The sequence below is a fragment of the Lissotriton helveticus genome, chromosome 6, assembly GCF_964261635.1.
Source record: "Lissotriton helveticus chromosome 6, aLisHel1.1, whole genome shotgun sequence".
In the NCBI taxonomy this organism is placed as follows: domain Eukaryota; kingdom Metazoa; phylum Chordata; class Amphibia; order Caudata; family Salamandridae; genus Lissotriton; species Lissotriton helveticus.
In genome coordinates, this window is record NC_136067.1 from 904574465 (window position 1) to 904599647 (window position 25183).

Below are 25183 nucleotides of genomic sequence, written 5' to 3' on the forward strand. Positions count from 1 at the left end.
TGTGGAGTTCAGTTCATCTCACTAGTTTTGTATTTGTCATGAGGGGTTGTTCCTAATGTTTCTATTTTAGCGAGGTCAAAAAGAGATCCCATTAGTGGCCTACTGATTTTGCTCGATTCCTTTTCTTTTTTTTTACACGATTTTTCGTTATCTGCAAAGACTAAACAGAGTATTGCGACTCTGTGTTTGTTTGTAAATAGAGAATGAACCAAAGAGAACTAATTCTAAAACAGTAAATACTTGGATAACAATCAATCAAATGGAGAGAGAAGCAGGCACGACGGATTACAATGGGGGCAAAGGCCTGCGTTAACTACCTTTCACTATCTGCAAAGAGAGAGTACTCCTAATAGAAATGAGGGGGGGGGGGCACCATTCAAAGCAGATCAGTGTGCATAAACACGAAAATGTTTTCACTTACCACGTACTTGACATTCGACAGCTTATGATATTTGCTATTAAAAAACCATTGAAATTCACTGAAAAAACCATAGGTTATAGACCATATATAGTTAGGAATTAGCATTTACAAAACCTTGAAAATTCACTGAAAAAACCATAGGTTATAGACCATATATAGTTAGGAATTAGCATTTAAAAAACCTTATTTTACTCACACAAAACCATTGAAATTCCATATATAGTTAGTTGCACTAACTATATATCGTGCACCCGCAATCCACTGCTGATCATGTCACATATTACATCATTCATGACATGGTCAGTGACATCACTGATGACATCACTGATGACATCTCAAATGACATCACTGATGACATCACTGATGACATCTCATTTGACATCATTCTTGTGCTAATACGATAAACCTCTTCAGACTCTAATATAACCTTAGATACACTCAGTGTATACAGACACTCACACACTGCCACTCATCCATGGAGTTACTCACACACCCAGTCAGTCATGCAAAGAAACAATCTCACCTCCATTTCTTCAACTATACAGTTAAACACACCTTACTTATTGAAACATATACTAACACATATTTACTCTCTTATACAATCCCTGATACAAGTTCACAATGATCGATACAACTACTCACTCATTCAGTGGCTCTCATGCACAGTTATTTATATATGCCAACTCTCACATGTACTGTGTTTTACATATGTACTTACTATGACATGTAGCATTGAGATATCCATTCACTCATCAATACACTCATGCACACAGTCAACTGCCCATGTAGCTGTTTCCACATGCACTCTTGAACTCATACACCTAGTGAATAAACTGCTCACACATCTATGCATAGAGTCACACACCTTCCAGCCACCCCTACACAAACTCAATCTCCCATAGAAATACTTGGGCAACCAATTAATAACACATATAGCCTCTCGTATAGCTAATGATCAACACATGCAGCAGTTTACAGAACAACAGACATAATGATGCACAAATTAAGACAGTTTAGTCACTAACCCATGCATTCAGTGAGACACATTTAATCACTCACTCATACAGTCAGTCACGCACCTACTAAATCCTTCATCCAGACACTTATACATCCACTCATTCTTCAATATGTAAAACATATTTAAACTTTACAAAAACACACAGACACTAGATGATGTCATCAGTGATGTCATTTGAGATGTCATCAGTGATGTCATTTGAGATGTCATCAGTGATGTCATCAGTGATGTCACTGACCATGTCATGAATGATGTAATATGTGACATGATCAGCAGTGGATTGCGGGTGCGCGATATATAGTTAGTGCAACTAACTATATATGGAATTTCAACGCGTTTCGCAGGTAAACCTGCTTTACCTCGTGATAAAGCAGGTTTACCTGCGAAACGCGTCGAGGAAGCCATTGAATAAACACGCTTTTCATTTCTAAGTGGCCCGGATTGCTTTTCTTACCCAGGAGAAGGTTTTGGCTGTATATATATATATATGTATATATATATATATATGTATATATATGACTGCTCCAAGTACTCCGTAGCAACTTAATACAAAAGACCAGCACTCACGGTAGCGAGCTTCAGTTTTTATTAAGCTCACGGCGTTCAGACGCGTTTCGGCATTCGCCTTCGTCGGTTCATATATGTATATATATATGTATATATATATGTGTGTGAAGGCTCCTCTGCATTTGGTTTCGGTAACGAACGGGTGCTTTAGCGCGGAAATACAAACTGCGTTTTAAATGTACGCTCCCTCCTCCTCCAGTCAGGGTGAATGAAGCACTCAAAGGGGTGTTAGATTTTCCTCCCGAATTCTTTCATTCATCTCGCCAGTCATAACATGACGCGTTTCGGCTAATGCCTTAGTCTTATGTTACACTGTTTCGCACTCAAACGCCATTTTTTAAAAGAATCCACACAAAGTCACATGATGCACAAAAGTGTGAAAATAGAAAAGGGGACTGTAACACCTTCTCATGGGCGCCATCTTTTAACATGTAACATACAGTTCTATGCGCTCTTAGATCAAATGCCTAAAATTAACCGCATTTTCTCAAACTTCTTTTTCGTATCGAACTCGAAGGAACAAATATCTGATGATAACAAAAAACGTCATAGAACTGACTCAGTCACATAATTATACAGCCGCATATCGGCTTAACCAAACATACATGTCAGAAGGCAAATCCACATATTAGAAACACGCCGTGAATCGGCTTTTTCAGTCCCCTTGACTTAAAGTGCTTAAGTGACCAACCTTACATGGCATGTCAAGAAATTCACATAACAGTAAATACATTGCTGTACAATTGTCTCTACATATCACATTCAAATCAGTCTCCCAAGTGTATTGACAGTTCCTCCCCTATAGTCATCCCCTTGGGGGCCTTTGTCTCTAAATCAATTATGTACCTTGATTCCAATCTGCAAAGTTTCCTAATCCTGTCACCACCCCTTATATTCGGTGGAACTGTATCAATCCCATAATATCTTAGAAGTTCCCTATTACTGGCATGTCGCTCAGCATAGTTTCCCGCCACCGGATAGGTTGGATCATTCTTAGCGATTGCCCTCAAATGCTCGAGTACTCGCATCTTGATGGAAATAATAGTACTCCCTATGTACTTTGGTCCACAGGGGCACTCCAGGCACTAAACCACATAAGTGGTACTGCATGTAATGAACTTCTTTATGGTCTGTGGTTGATTAAGTCCTGTGACTTCATAACTTAATGTTCGTTTACTTCCTGCCCAGGCCTTGCACTTACCGCAAGGATAAAAAACCCTAAGCTCCCTTAGGGTGTTACCTGTGCGCGGAGCATTACGAAAATGGCTCTGTACTAGACTGTCTCTGAGCGATCTTGCTTTCCTGTATGTAATCAAAGGAACAGATGGTATATCTAGACCAATGATTTCATCGGATTTCGAAATATTCCAATGCTTTCTCATGATTTTACTTATCTCATTGGCCTCATTGGAAAAAGTAGTAATCATCCTGAATTTGTTGTCACCTTCATTAGTCTTAGTTTTCTTGTTGCTCTCTTTAGGGAGAGTTTCCCTAGAGATGTTTTCTACCCTATTAAGGGTTGTTTCCAAGAAATCTCGACTATAACCTCGATTCACAAACCTCTGTAGACTGGCTAAAGCGGCTACCTTAAAGTCAGATTCCTGTGTGCAATTCCGCTTTAATCTTAAAAATTCCCCATAGGGGATACTTTTTACTAATTTAGGTGGATGGTTACTGGCCGCATGTAGTACCGAAATACCAGCTGTGTGTTTGCGGTACAGAGACACATTAGGTTTACTCTCAATCACACTCACTTTCAGATCTTAAAAGTTCACCGAGCATGAACTGACCTCACCGCTAAATTCCAAATTGACGACATTTATGAACTCGTAAGCTGTTTCCTCAGTTCCATTCCAAACAATACACAAGTCGTCAATGTAATGGTACCAGGAGACCTCCTTACTCATGTCAATGCCCCCTTGTGCTTTGGACACCTGCTCCTCCCACCAGCCCATGAACAAGTTTGTGTAACTGGGGGCAAAGCAGGTGCCCATCGCAGTACCAGAGATCGGCCGATAGTACTCATTTCCATACACAAATATATTGTTCGTCAAGCAAAACTTAGTAAACTGTACGATCATTCTGTTATGCTCTGTGAACTTCAAAGACTTTTTATTAAAAAAATGTGCGATTGCTTCCAGTCCATGTTCGTGATTGATTCGAGTATACAAAATCGTGATATCCAGGACAATCAATTTGTACTCTTGTTCCCATGTTAGCTTCTCAATCCGATTCAGAAAATCCTGAGAGTCTTTAATATATGCAGGTAATTCTTTGACAAATGGAAAAATAAAAAAATCAATGAAAATGGATAAATGCTCTGTAAGTCCCCCTTGTGAGGAGACTATGGGGCTCCCCAGTGGCTTTTCACAATCCTTGTGGATCTTTGGAATGTGGTAAAAAGTCGGTACCACTGGGTTCAGACACCGGAGAAACAAAAATTCATCCATACTTAGCATAGATTTATCCAGCCACAATTTGATGAGATCGTGATACTGTTGAATACTTTCCAAACATGTATTGTAAGTGACAGTTTGATAGCTGGTCTTATCCGATAATTGCTTAAGTGCTTCAGTGTTATAGTTAGCTCTAGTCGAAGGACTATATTGCCTCCCTTGTCCGAAGGTTTATAAACTATCTCTGTGTCTTCCCGTAAATTGTCATTAGCTTAACGTTGTTCTTCCGTCACATTACTAATTCTCCGAGTACTTCCTCCTCGTTGTCTAAACGTTTGGAGATCTTTCACAACTGCATCAGAAAATATATCTATGGCATCATGTGGTAACTGGAGTAAAAACTGAGATGTAGGTTTGAATGGACTTTCATCCTTCTCTTGTTTAAAACCCAAATGTACAGTCCTTTCCACACGATCTCCCATAGGATTGTCATCTCCGTGATTATCCAGTCTTAACGACTCCATCACTTCTAAGGCTGGTAAATCTGCTCCCATTAAAACATCCACTTCCTCATTTGAATTAGTTAGTTTTTTGTGTTTCAAGCAGCTAGGTTTGGTCTTAAAATATTTATGAAGCTTAAGTTTACGTGTCATTCTAAAAAGGTCAATGCGCGTTTGCGTATATTCCCATTTATTAGATGGACAGTAAGATAGTCTCAATCTCAATACCTGTTGTTCCGTGGTCGTCAATACTTTAGGTGTTAAATTCACAATTGTTAGATTGTCTAGTTCCACTTCTTGGTTTTCTTGTTGCGAGTGAATTTTTTCTGCACATTTGTTCCTTCTACTCCAACCGCCCCTCCTTGTTTTTCTTTTTCCATTTTCGGAGGTCTTGTTTTGCCCCCTCTTAGCCAAGTCTGTCGCATGACGCGAAATTCCTCCTGAAAAGGAGTCTTCGTAGTAGTTGATTTGTCTGATCCATCATTGGAGGATTCCCCTCCTGTGACTTCTGATTCCAAAGTTTCAATCCGTACCATTTCTGGAGTATTTTCTTTGGCTTTCAATTCTTTACGTGGGCCTTCGAATTTTCTCGCAAAGGTCAGGACTCTCCCTTGAGCATAATCATGCTCATCACATTCAAATTTTTCTTTGTTTAATTTTCGCTTCATACTTTACGAGACGCTTTTTCATTTAATCTCGTAGTTCTTCAATTCTGCTTTTATCCTCCTCCATGTTGATTGCTACCTCCATTTTTTTCGATTTCAAGTAATGCTTTATCCCGATCGCTCCATGCGAATTACACAAGGATAAACAGCATCCCTTTACTCGACTCCACTCTGTGGGCTGCCCATTCATCTAGTAATTTAGGATCAGGATTCTCATACGCAGGTATGGTGTAGATACGTAAACCCCTGGGTATTCTGTCAACATCTATATAGCTTTGCAACAAAGTTGCCTCCCACCACTTTCTCTATTCGCGCTCATAAAGCCTCTCTAGCGCGTTCAATTTTGCTATTAGAGTACTTGTCACTGGTGGTGCATTCCTTCCTCGTGGTTGAGACTCTGGTAATGTTACTCTCTTGAACATGCCTTGCGCCGCTTCTGCGCGCTTCGATACATTTAACATGTTGGCTGGCTAACTGCTTCAAACTGTATCCAACAACCCCTCCTTCTGCCTTGTTCGATAGGTAACGCGCATAAACAAATCCAGACACGCTTACCCGATCATCGTCGCTGCATAGCGGGCGTCCCCCGACACTCCTGTTTGCCGCTTCTCCGGTTTGGGCGTTACTTCGGCGGTGCACCAAATATCACAATGAAGGCTCCTCTGCATTTCGTTTTGGTGCGCTCACAAACGGGTGCTTTAGCGCGGAAATGCAAACCACGTTTCAAATGTACGCTGCCTCCTCCTCCCATCAGGATGAATGAAGCACTCACAGGGGTGTTAGATTTTCCTCCAGAATTCCATAATTCATCTCGCCAGCAATAACATGACGCATTTCAGCTACTGCCTTAGTCTTATGTTACACTGTTTCGCGCTCAAACGAAATTTTTTAAAAGAATCCACACAAAGTCACATGATGCACAAAAGTGTGAAAACAGAAAAGGGAAAGTTTTTCTGATATCCTCTTTGTTCAAACATTCCAGACAATCTATTCACTTCATCATTGTACAGTTCCTTAGTCGAGCATATCCTTATAGCTCTTAATATCTGGCTGTACGGGATGCTCCATTTCAATGCATATGGATGACCGCTATTCACGTGCAAAATCGAGTTAGTTGCAGTTGGTTCCCTGTGAATCCTGGGGGTTAGTTCTTCCCCTTGGACCTCCAATTCTATATCAAGGAAGGCACAGTGCTGTTGACTCCATGTATAAGTAAATTGCAAATTACACTGATTGATGTTCAATTTGTTCATGAAGATTTTCAAGTCCTCTTCACTGCCCTCCCAGAGGATAAATAGATAGTCAATAAATCTGGTCCACAGGACTACCTGTTTCATGAAGATCTTGTTCGCATCAGCCCAGGCAACCTACTTTTCCCACCAGGCCATGAAGAGATTCGCGTAGGTAGGGGCGAAGGAGGTGCTCATAGCCGTACCTTGTTCTTGCAGGTAGAACTTCCCATCAAAAGTGAAATCATTGTGTGTTAGGCAGTATTCCAGCATTTCTATTAACATATGAGTGTTCTAGTCTTTCCACCGGTCAATCCTTCCTGAAATTTGTACAGGCTTGTGTTCCCATTTCATGCTTAATTGGGGCGTACAATGATACAACATCCATTGTCACCATAATCTATCCGGTTTTCCAAGGGATGTTGTCTAGTTTTTTCAAAAAGCCAGTGCTGTCTTTTATGTATGAGGGAAGATGGATTACATACTCCTGCAGAAATAAATCCAGAAACCTGGAACTATTTTCAAGTAGGGAGCCAATGGAGCTCACTATTGGCCTCCCAGCTGGATTCACTGTACATTTATGGACCTTGGGAAGTAAATTAAAAGTCTCCACTCTTGCATGTTCTGTGCGGAGATATTGTAGTTCTTCCCAATCCAGTAGGCTTCTCTCAAACCATCCCTTTAATTTCTGATGGTATTCCATTTCCAATCTGTTTGTGGGGTTTGTTTTCCAGCAGGTGTACTGCTGTTTATTGTTCAGTTGTCTTTGTGCCTCTGTTATATATGTTACTTGATCCATGACAATGATATTTCCCCCTTTATCAGAGGGCTTGATAATAAGTGCAGAGTTGTTTCTCGGTTTGTTAATATCCTTCCAGTCCCTTGATGTAAAGTTGCTTTTAGTGTGATCCATTTTCCAATCATTCTGGATATTGTTCATATCCTCGACCACGAGTTCATGAAAAAGGTCCAAACGATTCCCCGGTGGGAGTTGTGGACAGAATTTACTTCTGGGTCTCAAACCACTACTCACAAGTTAAATCGTCATGAACCCCATATTACAAAGCCTCTCAATTGACTGGTCAGTAATAGGTTCTATTTCTGGTGATTCATCTATGGCCGCTCCCTCTTCCAACTCCTGGATATTCAATAAATCTGGGACATCTGAAATTTTAAATGAAGAAAGTCTTTTTGTTTCAGTTGTTGTTCGCACTTAATTTTTCTGTCTCATTTGGTGGAATTTATGCAGTTTTAATTATTTCTCACATATTTGTAGATTTCTATTGTTATGTCCACATAATCTGGGCTGGATACTGGACAAAATGTTAAACCTAGCAAGCGTGTTTGATTACTATTCAATGTTATAGTAGAGATATTGATGACAAAGGGTTTCGAGTCTTTATCTATTGTTTCCCTATTTACTTCAGATTCCCGCTCCTTCCTCCACCACTTCCTCTTGCCCCTTATTGCTCTGCATCTTCCTATATATGCAGTCCATATATGGTCCAGTGGAAGGCTTGTAGTAGCCGAAACGCGTAGGCCGTCCTAATCGTTGCACGTTATTTTGCACATGGTGTGTAAATAAATATATTTTTTGTTCAAACTACCTGTTGCTGTGCCGTGACTTCAATTACCGAGAAACGAGGTGAGAAGAATTTAAGAAATATATATATATATATATATATATTCACAGGGTGTCTCCACGGAGACAGGGATGAGTCGCACTCGTGCTGGCAATTTTAAACATTTATTTTTCTGTTTGCAGAGCGGCGCTGTATTTTCCGATGCATTTCGGTCAAAACCTTGACCTTCTTCGGGGAAAGTCGCCTCAGCATCTGCGCAGCCAAACACTTACTCGCCATATATATATATATATATTGTTGAACTAAAGAGGCGGCACAGCCAGGGTACTCTTTAAAGCCTTATTTAATTACTGCTTCACCCCACCGGTGGGGTGAAGCAGTAATTAAATAAGGCTTTAAAGAGTACCCTGGCTGTGCCGCCTCTTTTGTTCAACAAAATTTCTTCTGGGTCAGGATCCGACCCCTGGGCAGAGCACACACTGCTGAGCGCTCTTGTGTGGCTTGAGGATCACATTGTGCAGTGATATATATATATATATATATATATATATATATATATATATATATATATATATATATATATATATATATATATATATATATATATATAAATATTACACCTACTGTCAGTCGCCAGAGGTAGTTATAGTGAGAACCTTGTTTCCATAGAAAAAGCGCATTTTGATTTGCCAATATCTTTGGCGCCGTTTGACAAATCTTCGTGAAATTTTACAAAAAATAGGGCCGGATCGCTCAGTTTGTGTGTTAAAAGTTTCGGGGTGATTCATCAAGCGGAGGCAGAGAAAAAAGGGGGGTCCCAAAGCCTGTTTTCTCCATGTTATTTTCCATAGGAAACTTTATTACAGGCTACAGCCCAACCTTCTGAACGGAATTACAGCAAATTTGGCAAAAAGTAAGTCTTGGTTTAGAGTGCGCCCATTTTTGTTTTTAAATGGTGTAAATCCGTTCAGTAGTTCCTGAGAAATTTAAGAAAGAAAAATACCAATATCTGAGCAGCAAGTAGGAGCCGCAAACCCTCCCAAGTACGAGCTCAATTCTGATTGGCTGCCAACACTCCAAACCGGGAAGTGTTGGCAGCCATCTTGTAACTCGGTTACTGAGTCACAAGAAGAAGGGTGAAACAAAAATAAAAAACATGAAAAGGGGTTAGGGTAGAAACACCCTGACCCCCTAGGCCTTAGCAGGGGGTTCCACAGGGACAGAAAAAGCCACAGGGCCAGAAAACGCATTTTTTTAAAAATCGGCAGAATTCGCGCTGGATGAGTTTGGAATTTTCAAAGAATAACCCAAAGTTAGTGCTTAGAATTCAATAGTGCTAAAAGTTGACTTGAGGTCGCCCTAGACCAGGTTAAATCGAATGTTAAGGCTGACTGCGATGGAGGGTAGGCTGGCTACAGGACTCAGAAAGGCCTCGCTGACAAAGTACCATGGATGGAGCAAGCATCGACCTCAAAGACTCAATGGGAGAAGTCGAGGGGGTGACACCTCATCATTTATTCAGTGGTTGAAGGTGAGTCGACTGCACCGATCCACACAGTCGCTGAAAGCTTTGTTGACAAACTGTGCAGATTGTTAAGGCGATTTCACTGTTCGCTTCCTGCTTCAAAGGGCAATACCATGGTTTTGATTGGTGCAAAATTGTCACTGTGTCGATGTTGAGGCAGAAACTGTTGCAGAACCCACTTCCGAGACCCAGGACTGGATTAACATCTCAGGCAAGGAGAACTCACAGATGGTGAGTCCACCAACAGAGTTTATAGGAAGTCTTTGATGACTCTGAGACTTCAGAAACAGCAGGCAAGCCAGCAAGCCCTTAGAGTCACTCTGGGTTCAGGTGATATGGGTCCAGTCCTTGTCCTCAGCGGGGCAGATATCAGCAGAAACCAGGACAGCTCAGCAAAGCAAAGAAGCAGTTCCTTCAGAACAGTCAGTCAAGCAGAGTGACAATCCTTGTAGCACAGCAGTCATTTACTCCTGGCAGATTTCTTCACAGTAGTCTACTGTCTTGGTAGGGTCAGAGCCCCAGAACGCATGACTTTGAAGTGGGGTTGACTTCAAAGCAGGCCATGAAGTGCACAGATCCCCTTTAATTCCAGCCAGGATATTTGTGGGGGATAATAGGGGCACTACCTATTCAGATGTAAGTGTCAGCTCCCTCTCCCTCTTCCTGCCCAGGAAGAGCTATCAGAATGAAGATGAAAGCAGATGTGATCTCTGTCACACAGACCATTCCTGTGTTTGAGGCTGTCTTGATGGAATGCATAAAGTGTACCTGTCCCTCACCCCAGACATTTATTGGAGACAGGCTGCAGGCAAACAGAGCTAAGTTAAGAGCAGAGTAATGTCAACTTTCTAAAAGTAGCATTTCTAAAATAGTAATATTAAATCCATCTTAACCACTAAAGAGAATTCCTCATTCCAAAGATATGAAACATGATGTAGCTACTCCTTTCTTATAAGTAATTACAGCTTAAAACGTGTTTTAAGAAATTCCCAATGCTAGCCTGTGAGAAGAGTATGCCTCACAGTAGTGAAAAACTCAAACTTAAAGGTAAATGTCCTTTTAGTTATACAGCACCCTGACCTAAGTGATACCTAGTGCCTACATGAGGGGTAACTTATGTGGAACAAAAGGGGAGTTTAAGGCTTGGCAAGTGATATTACATGCCAAGTCGAAGAGGCAGTCAACTGTAACACAGTCCCTGCAATGGCAGACCTGAGACAGGTTTGAAAAGCTACTTCTCTGGGTGGCACAACTAGTGCTGAAAGCCCACTAGTAGCATTTAGATTACAGGCCCTGGGTATATGGTGTACTACTTTACATGGAACATATCAGTAAACTAAATATGCCAATGAGGTATATACCAAAGTCACCATGTTAAGGGGAGAATCACATGCATTTTTACACTGGTTAACACTGATAAAGTGCTCAGAGTCCTACGGCCAACAAAACGATAAAGCAAAAAGTAGAGGTAAGTGGGTAAAAAGTTGGGGGAACACCACCCTCAGGATGACAGGTCTAAGAGTGAATAATAAATGAGCCACCCCAACAGCTCAGTTATTATTCACTGCTCTCTAAAGGAGCGTCCCATAAAGCCTGCAAGGGCTGTTTACAGTTTTTTTTGTTTTTGTTGATGTCCTTAGACGATGCAGGGGCACCTCCCCAAAAATATTTGCATTGTTGTGGGTGGCTGCAGGGAGTTCGCCTGTCCCTCAATGACAGAAAAAAACATTAATTCTCCAGTGTCATTGAATCCATGACTGCAGGAGAACTTACCTCATTTTTTTAAAGCACTTCTCAGGCTGGAGGTTTTGCTCTGCAGCTGGAAATGCAGCACCCTCTAGGGGCTGTTTCTATGGCTGCATTTTATGTGCCTGAAGATATAGAAAAAAAGATGCAGCACTCTCTTGTGTTGTTTTTATGAGTGCATTGTCTGGTCTGAAAAATGTTAAAAGACTCAGAGACATGTTTGTTTTATTATTTTTTTGAAGCTGTATGTTTCTATTTATTTTTACATTTTTCACTCACAAAAAACAATAATAAAAACTATGTAAAAAGAAAGTTACAGAAATGTTTTTTAAGAAACCTTAAACATTTTTTAGTAATCAATGCTAATAAATATTGCACTGTGTGAATTATTAAAATATACATTTGAATACAATTATTGGTGGTTTTTGAAGAAAGATGATAGATCTGCTTTTTAAATATTGATAAGCGGGGGGCGTGGCTACGGCGGCGATGTAAACGTGCGCACCTCGAGTGAGCTCCGTCGCCCTGTTGCCTTATTAAGCGATTAATAGCATTATTCGGAGGCTTTTTCAGAGATCCTGATATCTGCCGGGCCCCTGGAGGTGAGGAGATCCACACGGCGACCGCTCCGGTGCGGGTGTCACTGCTAGGGGCGATTGAGGACTCGGCGGTCCGGCTGCCGGAGCACCGCGGCCATCTTCTCTCCGCGCCTCGGCCCCGCTTCTCTGGAGGGCGGCGCACAGATCCAGAAGACGCTTGGCGACGCAACCGGAATATCTGAGGTGGACCACGGCTGGGGTCGACACGCCGTGGGACAGGCGGGCAGCGGCGGCGGAGCTGCCGGCGGCGGAGTGACCCCTGGGCGGGGACGTGGAGCTGACCCGGCTGCCGGCCTTGCGCGAGGACCCGGCTTTGGTGTGGCTGCAGGGCCGCACCGGGGGCGGGGCGGCTCCCCGCCGCATGACTGCGGACCTACGATCGCCCTGGTGAGTTGTGCCCAGCGGACCCTCATCGACCTGCTGCCTGGTGCCGCGACGGCGCCTTGAGCCGCTGCGCTGGGACTCAGTGCGCCGGAGGAGCTGCCCGCCATTTTGAGCTCCCGGACGGGGCCTCGCCCGCCATCTTAGCTCCATCCACTGGCATCCACACCCGGAGCGCCTGACTTTGCGGCCTGTGGGGGCCCTTGGTGAGTGTCCGGCCCGGCCGACGCTGCAGGTGCACCCGCGCTGGCCCTGGGCCCCTGCCCCCCGGCCCCCGAGCGGATCCTGGAACGCTCGTTGCCGCCTGGGAGGCCGTGAGGACGGATCGGGCGCCTCTCTTCCCGCTCGCCGGACCAGTGCTGCGGGAGTGTGCAGCTTGGACCCCCTTGCTGGCAGAGACTTAACGGGTGGCTGGCTGGACTGCCCACGCCGCCCCGTTGGAGACTGTACCCCCACGACCTAGTGGCTCGGCCTGAGACAGGGGAGAGAGGTCCCTACAAAACGTGAGTACCCCTCTTTCTATTCAGGGGACCTGAGGCCCAGCTGCCCTTTGGGGGAAGCGGCGGGGGTGGGCTCGCACCCCAGCCACTCCTGAGAGGCGCCATCACTGGAGGAGGGGGCGCACGACGCAGCATTCCAAACTCAGGGTGGGGGTTGGCCCCCGTGGTGACCCTATTGAGTGCTGAGATCACCCTGCGATTCCCTGAAGAAGCGGGCCTACACGCACCACTCTCTGAGCGACACAGAACTGCGCGGGAGGAGGCGCTTGACACCGGGGAGGTCGACTGGTAGTATCCTGACCCGCCGCCGCACTACTGCAGCACCAGGGGGGTGCTGCACCCACAGCGACGAGCGACGCATTCTGTGGCTGAGTGCTACGCTAAGGACGGACCATGACCCGTGGGAGAGGAGGCAGGACGGACCAGGCGGCGACTTCCAAGGACACTTCGGTGGTTGCCATGTGGGGCAAGGCAGGAGCAGCAGCGCCAACTGAAGAAGTGCCGCCACCGGTTGCTGACTCCCCGCCGGTGACACAAGCCTTCATGTCCTCTTTCATGGCAGACCTGAAGTCTGAGATAGGATCCTTGAGATCGGAGGTGCAATCGTGCGTTAAGGAGCTGCGTAAGGACGTGTCGGAGCTGGGGGACAGGGTCGACGGACTCGAGAAGTTGGTGGACTCGCGCACTGAAGACACGGAACAGCTGTGTGCAGAGGGTGGCAGCCCTGGAAGAGCAGAACATCGAACTCCAGATCAAACAGGAGGACCTTGAAAATAGGGGGCGCCGCAACAACCTCCGCATACGGGGTGTGCCACTCGGAGAAGAAGGGACGGACACCATGGCCTACGTGGCGCAACTCCTGCACGAGGTATGGGGCAACAAGGAAGCCCCCCCGCCGCTCTTGGACCGTGCCCACCGAATCTTCGGTGCGGGAGGCAAGGCGGGTCTCCTCCCTGACATCATCACCCGAGTGCACTATTTCACGGAGAAGGAGGCCATTTTGAAAGCGGCAAGGGACAAGCAGGACCTGCGTTATGGAGACCACAAGATCCAAATTTTCCAGGACTTGGCCCCCAACACGCTGCACAGACGGAAAGTCTTCCGCCCGGTGACGTAGAAGCTGCGGGCCCTCGAAATCCCCTACCAGTGGGGGCATCCCTTTGCTCTCATCTTTCGTTGGGAAGGCAAGCGTAAAGTCATCCGCTCCTACAACGAGGCGGCACAGCTGCTTGGACTCTCGGACTCCCCAGAACGTAGCCCCGCCCGCACCAACCGCCCGGTGAGGCTCCCGGCCCGACCCGACTGGACCACGGTGACCCGACGCCGCCGATCTCCCCCGATGGATGCAGGCTCCATGTCCCAGGCTAAGCAGGACATCATAGAACACATCCGCTCCCTTGAAAACGACCGCGGGGGACAAGCCTCGGTACCCCACACTCCGTGAACTATCTCAACCCGACCCATATTGAATCGGCACCGGACCCTCGGCGCTCCAAGACCAACGGGGAGAACGTTGTCACGCCACATATTGCTGCATTGGACATTTCTTGAGACTTTGAGCTCCTTGCAGAGTGCCTAGACGACCCCTGCACGTCTGCGGCCCCTCTGCAACTACGTGTCCAGGCGTACTAGGCAGCGTGCATCCTTGCCACCGGAGTCCACCGCGTCACCAAGTGGGGCCGACAGGACGCTGAGGGGGGCCCTAGCGAGACACTGATGGGAAAGGGACTGTTTTGAAAGGCAATGGCTCACTGCTGATCTCCCGTGGATGCTCACAGAGGCCGACTCCGACAGCCGGATGATCCAGGAATGGTATCCTACCTGTTGGGGCCTACCACTGCTGAACTGGCTGCTATGCCACGACTCTCCCTATATTGCCTCTATGCTACTTACCCCCGAATCACTCTTGAGCAGCGGGGCGGACGGGCCTCGGGGCAAATAAGACTCATCTCTCTGACAAGGACGCCCCACTCTTTGTCCCCTAGGAAGTGACATTCCTGAGTACATCCAAACTCATGTACTCAGGTAGAGGATGCCCGGAACCTGGGACATTGTACTACGGCCACGTTGGCCTGTTGTGGTTATATACTTTCTCTGTGTTCCCTTCTTTCTTGCCTGTTCTACTCTTCCTACTTCTCACTTGACCTTTCCCTCTATCTGGCTCCCTCTCCAGTTGTGTAGTATGGCTGCCCGGGGACAGTTGGTAGTGCCTGCGCGGTCACGGTGGGTGAGAAAGGCGAGCCCCCCTTGCTTGATGGGGTGGGGGATGCTGGGTGATGAAGCGGCCTTAACCCCCTTAGTGCCATGGCGATGAGTATTCCAGCACCTCTCAAAATCTTGACACTTAATGTCAAAGAACTTAACTCCCCCAACAAACGGAACCAGGTGTGGCGCTACCTCCTTCACCACTCCCCTGACATTGTCTTCCTTCAGGAGACACACCTCCTGCGGGGAGACACTGGACGCATGGCGCACCCCAGGTACCCCACACAATTCTGGGCGTCGGCTGACACTAAAACGGCGGGGGTGGCCATTTTATGCAGAGCTGGCTTTCGGCGGGGATCCACAAAACCCTACAAGAGTGGAGACGGACGCTTCCTTCGGGCCACAGTACAGATGGGAGGAACACAGTACACTCTAGGCAATGTATATGCACCTAACCAGTCGCAAGATAAGTTTCGTCAGGACCTCCTACGGGAGCAGTTTCAGTCTGGCGCGCCGCGCACAATCTTAGGCGGGGACTTCAATCTAGTGTGGGACCCAGACATGGATCGTGGGGACAACGCATTTAGCGGCGCGGGCGCAATGTCGGCCACACTGAAGGACCAGCTTACGGACTTAGGGCTAGTAGATGTGTGGAGATACCATAATCCAGGAGTCCGTGACTACACCTTCTACTCACACTCCCACCGAACGTACTCACGCATTGACTATCTCTTCACTTCTCTCGACTTGGCGCGGGACACGCTGAAGGTCACCATCTCCGATATCTCGATATCGGACCATGCGCATGTGGAACTGCTGTTGCAGGACCCAATGGCGCGCGCCCCCCGGGAGCGACGCTGGACTCTCCCACCGAGCATCCTTCGGGAACCGGAAGACGTTGACAACATTCGGGAAGCCATAGACTCGTATTTCGCTCTCAATGATATTCCGGAGACGCCATTTCCGGTGGTATGGGATGCCTTTAAGGCCACCATACGGGGCACATCACTTCCCTGGCGATAGCGAGAAGAAGGGCGGCCTATAAGCTGGAGGCCGATCTGGCAAGCGAGATCAAACAGGCGGAGGCACATGATAGAGAGCGGCCCTCGCTGGCGTCCAGAGGGAAGCTGGCGAACCTCAGGGGACAACTTCGCCTCATACGCACCAACAAGGCAGAACACTCTCTTCTAGCATTAAAACAAAAGTACTACAAAGGGGAGGATAAAGTGGGAAGACAGCTGGCGGGACGGCTGAGGGCACGGGCAGCTAGAGCTCATATCGCTAATCTACGACTTCAGGATGGCACAAGTGCCGTCACTGAGCGAGCCAAGCAGGACGCCTTTGTGGCCTACTACACTTCCCTATACGCGGAGGAACCTACATCAGCGGAGGCGCGGGCTGCCGTCCTCGCTGACTTTGAGGGGACCCCCCTATCACCAGCCCAAACAGCGGAGCTGGAAGAGCCCATACTAGAAGATGAGATTTCTTCGGCTCTCAAAGACCTCCCCATGGGGAAAACCCCGGGACCCGATGGCTTGCCGCTATCCTTCTACCGAGTCTTCCAAACCCAGCTTCGCCCCCAGCTGCTGAGGTTGTTCAGCTCCTTCTCGGACACGGTGGGTCCGTCCCCCGACATGGGAATGGCGGAGATCGCACTAATACCGAAGCCAGGGAAGGACCCTGCACTATGTGCCTCCTATCGGCCTATTGCCCTCTTAAACACCGACCTGAAGGTCTATACCAAGATCCTGGCCAAGCGATTAGACCCATACATGCCGGGGTTGGTGAATCCGGATCAAGTGGGGTTCATCCGAGACCGGCAAGGGGCAGACAACGTGCGCAGACTGGCCCACCTGGTGGGCAAGGTGCGACACTGGGATATCCCTGCTTGCCTTCTCTCGCTTGACGCAGAGAAGGCCTTCGACCGGGTGGACTGGACCTTCTTAAAGGAGGTCCTCCGGAAGCTAGGCCTGGGCCCCAAAATGATAGCGAGTATCATGGCCCCATACCTGGGACCGCAGGCCAGGATCAGGGTAAATGGCCAGTTAACATCACCGCTAGCGATCCACCGAGGCACGAGGCAGGGGTGTCCACTCTCGCCACTCCTGTTTGCCCTGGCAGTGGAGCCCCTGGCGGCGCTGATCAGAAGTGATCCCAGAATACATGGAATAGCCCATGGGGGGAGGGTCAATAAGGTGGTGCTCTTCGCGGACGATCTGATCCTCACCCTCACACATCCTCGTGCATCTCTACCAGCGGTCCACGACGTCCTCTGCCTCTATGAACGGGCGTCGGGCCTCAAAATAAATCACACTAAATCTTGGGCACTCAACCTCACTGTGCCTACCGAGGACGTCCTCTCCCTGAAGGAGGCTGTGCCCTATCAATGGGCGGAGAGCCACATTAGATACTTGGGCCTCGCCCTTACCCCTCACTTAGACTCCTGGTCCTCGGTGAACTGGACGAAATGCCGCAAAGCAGTGCTGGAGGACCTTAGGAAATGGAAACCTCTGATGATATCCTGGCTGGGGCGCCTTAACGCAGTTAAAATGTTGATCCTCCCTCGCATCCTCTACGTATTCCAATGTCTGCCCACCCCTATACCGCTTCACTGTACTCGGAGCCTCCAGCGCGAGATCACATCTTTTGTCTGGGGTGGGAAGCGCCCCCGGTTCTCGCAAAAGGTCCTCATGGAACCAAGAGACAGAGGAGGCCTGGCATGCCCCAACTTGGTGCATTATTATTGGGCGGCACACCTCCGCTTCGTAGTGGAATGGGGCGCGCGCGAAAGCGATAAGCACTGGTTCCACATGGACCGGGCGGTCACTGGACGTACCATATGGGACCTACCCTGGCTTCCGCGGGCGGCGCGCTCCAGAAGCACATATCTTGCAGTCCCCACAAAAACGGTGCTGGACATCTGGGACAGCATAGCCGTGACGAGAGGTCTGACCACGTTTCCGTCCCCACACACCCCGATCGCGGGGAACCCGCAGTTCCCCCCGGCCCACCGGACTCGGGCGTTTGATAGATGGACTCAAGGGGACTGTAGAGTAGCTGGAGACCTCTTCCTCGAGGGCATGCCCAAAACTTGTGAAGATTGCAGGGAGGAATTTCGGGTGCCGCAACAGGCTAGCCTACAACATGCTCAGCTACGCCACTGGACTGCAAGCGACGAAATGTACCAAGCGGCTACCCGAGCATACACGCCCTTTGAGAAGCTGGCGCGCTCCCTCGGGGGACTGAAGAGGCTGATCTCTCAAATATATAGCATACTGCAGCACCCTACATTGGCGCCTGCGCATCCCTATCAGAGGAAATGGCAATTAGTGTCGGGCACGGACATTGACCCCTCCCAATGGAGCAGACTGTGGCGGGATATACCCAAGGTATATCGCAGCATCCCACAGAGGGAAAACGCTTACAAACTGCTTACACAATGGTACTACACCCCTCTCCGCCTTAGCCAGATGTTCCCCAATGCTTCCCCGATGTGCTGGAGATGTGAATCTGCGACTGGTGACTTTGTGCATATATGGTGGACGTGTCTGACCCTTACTGTTTTCTGGAAGGAGGTGCTTTGCCACATCAAGGGGGTGCTGGGGTTCCCTTTGCCCGAAGAAGTGAGCACGATCCTACTTGGCATACGCCCTGCTGCGCTCAAGGCACTTACTCGCGGCGACTGGACCCTCACACTCCAAATGCTAGGTGCCGCTAAACAACTCATTGCCTTGTACTGGAAGCGAGCGGAGGCGCCACCCATAGCTTCCTGGTTCGTGCGCCTTTGGCAGGTCCTAGCGATGGAGGTACTTACGGCACGTCTCCAGGCGCGGGAGACGCGCTTCAAGGCGGTCTGGGAGCCTTTGGTGCGTCACCTCTGCTCTGTAGAATATGCGCGGCACATGCCCACTAGACTCCGCGCTCTGCACCTCTTCGAGGACGCGCTTGTCCCTAGAGACCCGGCCAGACTGCATCCTTGACCACCATACGCATCACAGCTGCGGCTGCAAACACGCACGCCCCCTAGCCAGCTGCCCTCCACCATGCCGCCTATTCCCGCCATTCTATCCCCCTCCCCCTCTCTATCTGCTCTTAGGCTTCTCTACCCTTCCCACTTTCTTTCTTCCTGCTTGCCACTCTGGCACTTGTCTCTCTTTGAGACGGTTGCGCCCCGTTGGGCAGTTATAGACAGTTGGGCTACCCGCCCTTCACATATCCTACTTGCTAAAGCGAATGCACTTCTGCCCACGACAAGCATTTCGACATTGCATCCCTAAGCCATGCGGCCGGCCCTCCTGAGAGGGTTGTAGGCAAGGCGCTGTGTTAAAGCTTTTTCCCCGGTCGCTCTGGCACTAAATTCAAAGAGCTATATCATACGCGGTCGGCCTCGCCACGAGGTTGTAGGCTTAACGCTGTGTTCAAAAATAAAATAGATTTGAACTAAATATTGATAAGCTCACCTCCTGATAAAGCCAATAGGTGCACATATTTTGGTGTTGCAGAAGGCTGTGCATGGCCTGGTGTTGGACGTTAAAAAAAAACTGGAAAATAACTGGAAAGAAAACACAGTTAAAGTTATGTTATAGTTAGGTATAGATCTCAATGAAAACATTCCATTTAAAATGTACAAAACCGCTGAAATGCAAAGTTATAGATATCGTAAAATTTATTGACCACCTGTTTGCCATTTGGAGTGTACGGAGTATGGTGCCAGGCAGTTTCTTGTAGATATTAACAAAAATGATTTAAATCTCCAATTCACCAGTTCATTAGTAAGTCTGAAGTGGTCTTTCTGGACCTACTGGTATACGTAAAAGTAACTGGTTTAAAACCAAGATATACAGAAAGCTTACTTTGGCAACACAGTCTTACATGCCTTCAGCTTTCTCCCCACCAATTCAATCACAAGTATCCCACATGTAGAAGCACTCAGACTGCGCAGATTGATGGCACAGAATTTCATTCAGCCATTGGAGAAATGGCTGTAAGATTCAGGGAGCGGGTTTACTCTGCAGAAGTAATTAGCTTAAAACAGGAAACAGTCTTATGTAAACCCCATAAAGAAAAAGGCAAACATCATAAAATCGAGCATAGATTCATCACTCATTTTAGCACTGAACACAACACGATTCACAGGATACTGAATAAATAATGGCATCTGGGAAGAAATTACAATGTAATAGGTTCTGCACTTCCTGTTAAGCTAGGATGCACTTATAAAAGAGTGAGGTCCATGCATGATGATCTAGTTAAGAGTAGCTTACCAGCATGTACCACCAGTAACTGGTTCACAAGTAGCCAAGGATTCTGAAATTGCAGCAAGTGCAGAGCTTGCGAATACAGGATCAATACAACTCAGTACAGTACACCCCTGGAAACCTCCCCCTGAAAAAAATCAAGGGGGCATTTAACTGTAAAACGGACTATACAGTATATGTATTGGAGTGCCGTTATAGACTCCAGTACTTGGAGAGTACTAAACTCCAAGTTCACAAATGCATTTTACAGCATGCCAGGGTTAGAAAGAATAGTGACAGTTCATATCCAATTGTAAGGCACTTTTTAGCAATACATGATAACAAAGACAGACACTGAAAGTACTATGTTATAGATACAGTGCCAAGGACAGCCAGGTGTGGAGATAGGGAGAAAGACCTCTGAAAACTGCCATCAATTTATTCTCTCAAGTTTGATTATAAAAAGTCCAGGAGGGCTCATTACCAGCAGAGCTACACAAACATTTGTAGATTATAGAAAGTATGACAGTAGAGTGATTTGTCCTTTATGTCCATTATCCGTTTGCTCATTTTACTCCGAAATCCTAGTTTTCATCTTTTTTTAAGTGGTATAACCTTGATTTTGTGTCTGTCACTTTTTGTTTAGCATAAGAGTAGTCGTCTCTGCATGATTTATCACTCGGGATATGGCAAGGGCTCCACGTTTGTCCAAAATGGACTGTGCCCACATGGGCTGCATACATGTTGGACTTTGCTTTACATCATTCCATATGTTGAAATTCAACATTTCTTATCATGCATTGATCAGGTTTGACAGTTTATATTTGCATACCCTTTTTTGGCTATACACTCAGTACAAATGCGATGTTTTGCACATTTCAATTATTCTATGTCAAACAATAAGTGTTCCTCCACTAGGGCTTGATTAAAATGAGGTGTTCATGGCCTAATGTGGGTTTCAACTACTATCATTGAATCTGCACTAGGCACTTTTATATCAATTAATTTTTTTCGTCCTACACATTTGGCACTAAGACATTTCTGCACACTAGGATGTGGAATACGCAGTGTATGCTCACTAGGATTTGATTGAAATGAGATATTCATGGACAACTGTGGGCCCCCACTAATATTATCTTATTTGCACAAGACACTTTTACAGTAATTAATTCTGCATGAGCAGCGTTTGATTGAGGCCATTTTTTATAACGTCAGCACACTGATTGTTTTGCCTGCATTACATTTCATTTTAAGTCTAAATTCTTACTTTTAATTTTCGAAGGCATTTACAAGCTCTGTAATGAATTATCAGTGTTTTTCGGACTTTACGGCAATTATGTACACACAGTATGTATTGGAGGTTTACACACTGCTGATAATATTCGCAGTACATTCACTATGTCAATTGCACATAATGTGACGCACAAATGACGATTGTCTATAAAATGTAACCAAAATGGCGGCTTCCATGATATGATCAAGGCTTTATTAAGCCGAAACGCGTTTTTGGTGACCTCAGCTAATTAGTGAACCCAGACCTTGTGTGTGGGTGTCTAATGTTTTAAAAAATGAATGGACTATCTTCTTATCTCAAGTAACTTTAACTCATGCCCTAATGCCCTGGACTGCAATAAATTGTGTCCAGTATTAGATGGGTAGATGCCCAGTTGGTGTTTGGGGCACTATGCAAAATTACTTTTTTGCTGTTTTCACACTCTCCTTTTTCCACATGCCCACAGATTTAGAAAAGGTTGACAGCAAAGCACAACAAGACGTTATCACAGAACAGTTACAGGAGGCCACATCATCATCACCAGAATCAGGTTAGTTAATAATGTAGGTAGATGATACTTTTCCAAACGAAATACCTTGGTATGATGGTCATTTCTGGTGTAGTTAATGAGAAGTTTATCACATGCCAAGCTACTACATCTACAAGTACCTCAGAGGCACTCTCCCACTTATTAAAGCACATTAAGCTTTTAAATTGTCTATCTGCTAGTTTGTAAGTAGTGGGAATGGATGTTGCACCCTGTCTGCTTCCACAAAATAGACGACATCTGGTTAACGAATATGGATTGCAAGAAACACAGTAGGAGTTTTCTGGTAAGTCTATGATTCCAACCCAAAACATTGCACCACACTGGGATAATTAAGCCACCTTAGGACATATTGTTGGATGCGGTGTTCACCCTGACAATCAAATTCAGATTATCAAGGCTTGTAAAAATAAACGATAAAATATTGAATCCAAAATATTAAAAAGCAGTCGCCAGTAAGTAGTTATAATTAGCACCTTTTTTTTATTTTGCCAATATCTTTGGCGCCGTTTGACGAATCTTCACAAAAGTTTCAAAACTAATGGCCCTCTCACTTCAGCTGCTGTGCTGAAAGTTTCAGGGTGATTCATCAAGGGGTGGCCGAGGAAAAGGAGGGGCCCAAAACACTTTTTCTCTATGTTAATTTTCATAGGAAACTGTTGATGCAACTACAGCTCGAACTGCTGAACGGAATTACACCACATTTGCTAGAAAGGTAGCTCTTGGTGCACTCTTTTTGTTAAATGATATAAATCCGTTCAGTAGTTCCTGAGAAATGTAAAAATTTCTCAGATATACCAATTTATTTATTTATTTATTTATTAACAGTTTTCTATAGCGCGGACATGACCCATGGGTATTAGAGCGCTTAACAACATATGGTATATGTTACAGATACAGTGTACATAGAGCATTAAGACGTGCAGATTAAATAGTGTCGTTTAGACCTAGTAGATAAAGGCTAATATCGGGGAAAGCAGCGATGTGTCGGAATTGATTAAGACCTGAGTAAACAATGTTCTGAGGTAGTATTCGTTGCGGCTCACTCAAATCCTATATTGGGTATAAGGTCATAAGATCCTTGAAAGTCTTTGGTTGCGTTTAACTTGTTTATGGGAGGAACTTGCTCATAAAAAAGTTCTTAATTTCTTTCTTGAATGTTGTCGTGTTTCTAACTTTTCTGATGTTTGCCGGAAGGGAGTTCCAAATCCTAGGAGCCACGCCTGAGAATGTTTTTTCATATGTTTTTTTCTTCTTAAAGATAGGTGGTTTCAGGAGCAGATAATTGGCACCCCTGACAAGTCTGTTTCTTCCTGTGATTTCTATTTTGTGGGCAAGATATTTAGGTGTGTTGTGATGAATCGCTTTATGGGTGATACATGCCATTTTCATCTGTACTCTGGCCTCATGCAGTAACCAGTTTAAGGCCTTCAGGTGAGGTTTGATATGGTCAAATTTCCTTGATCCTGCAATAAGTCTTGCCGCAGCATTGAAGCAGGCTTTTAAGGGTGCAGTTGAAATTTTTGGTAGGCCAGCAAGTGTAGTACAACCATATTCGATCCTAGATATAACCAGCGATTGCACCGCTAGTTTCAGGTCTGTCTCCGTTAAAAAAGATTGAATCTTTCTCAAATAGTTCAAGTGGAAACGGGCATTTTTTGCCATAGAGTTAATGTGGGTTTTCATATCCAGGTTCTCGTCCAGTGTGATTCCGTGAGATTTCGCGGAGTCAACTAGATTTGGGATGCAATTTAATGCTGTAATCATTTTGGACCATTCTTTGACTGAGGATTGATTTTTTTGTGGTGAGATGAGTAAGAATTCGGGTTTGTTAGCGTTAAGCTTGAGATGATTGTTAGTTAACCAATTCAGCGATTTTTTGAGGGCATCATTCATTGTAATTATGTCTTCCAGGCTAGCGATCTTGATGTAAAGTTGCGTGTCATCTGCATACATGTGATATTTTTGATTTCCGTAGAATTTCTGTGAGAGGTTCAATGTATAAGTTAAACAGAGAAGGAGATAAGGTGGATCCTTGCGGTACTCCGAGTGTATTTGGGCATGAAGTCGATAGTGTTTGGTTTACTAGGAATCTCTGTGTTCTGTTCTTTAAAAATGATTCGAACCATTTCAGTACCGTGCCAGATATTCCCATCCTGTCGTGAAGTCTGTTCAAAAAATGTTCGTGGTTGACTGTGTCAAATGCTGCTGACAAGTCTAGGAGGATGAGTAGACAAGATTGATTTCGATCTAGAGCTTGATGTGCATCATCGATAATGTGAAGGATTGCTGTTTCCGTGCTATGATTTGCTCTGAATCCCGATTGGCAGTCATCAAGTAAGGAGTAATTGTCGATATATTTACTCAGCTGATTCTGTACACATTTCTCTATAAGTTTGGCGAGAAAAGGGATGTTGGTTACTGGGCGAGAGTTGTTTGGATCTGTTGGGTCCGCTGTGGGTTTTTTGATGATCGGGACTACTTGTCCCGTCTTCAGGCTTTCTGGCAGGCATCCCTGTGTGAGTGAGGTGTTTATGATGTCTGTCAATATTGGAATCATATTATGGCTGATTTCTTTCAGGCATTTTGATGGTATAGGGTCATTAAAATGGTTGTTGGGTTTTGTGGATGCAAGTGTTTTAGCAATTTCGTTCTGGTCTAATAATTTGAAGGTGTTCCAGTGTGCATTGTTTTTGGTCGTCATGTTCTCATAGTTCGGATCGGAAGGTGCTGTAGGCGTGTTGCCATTGATGTTATTTGTGGTGGTCTCAAGCTCTTCTTCCAACTTATT

The 25183-nt window shown here is 45.9% G+C and overlaps 1 protein-coding gene across 5 annotated transcripts in view; it reads left to right on the forward strand.

Annotated features, from left to right (window-relative positions):
- AK9 (adenylate kinase 9) overlaps positions 1-25183 on the forward strand; it is a 1611121-nt gene that overhangs the window by 639382 nt on the left and 946556 nt on the right. For 4 of the 5 annotated variants that reach the window (XM_078648533.1, XM_078648534.1, XM_078648536.1 and 1 more), the window contains exon 22: positions 22312-22395. The exons of the other annotated variant lie outside the window; for it this stretch is intronic. In XM_078648533.1, the coding sequence (XP_078504659.1) occupies positions 22312-22395 (84 nt within the window). The remainder of the gene's footprint in view (positions 1-22311; positions 22396-25183) is intronic. 5 annotated transcript variants of the gene reach the window in all.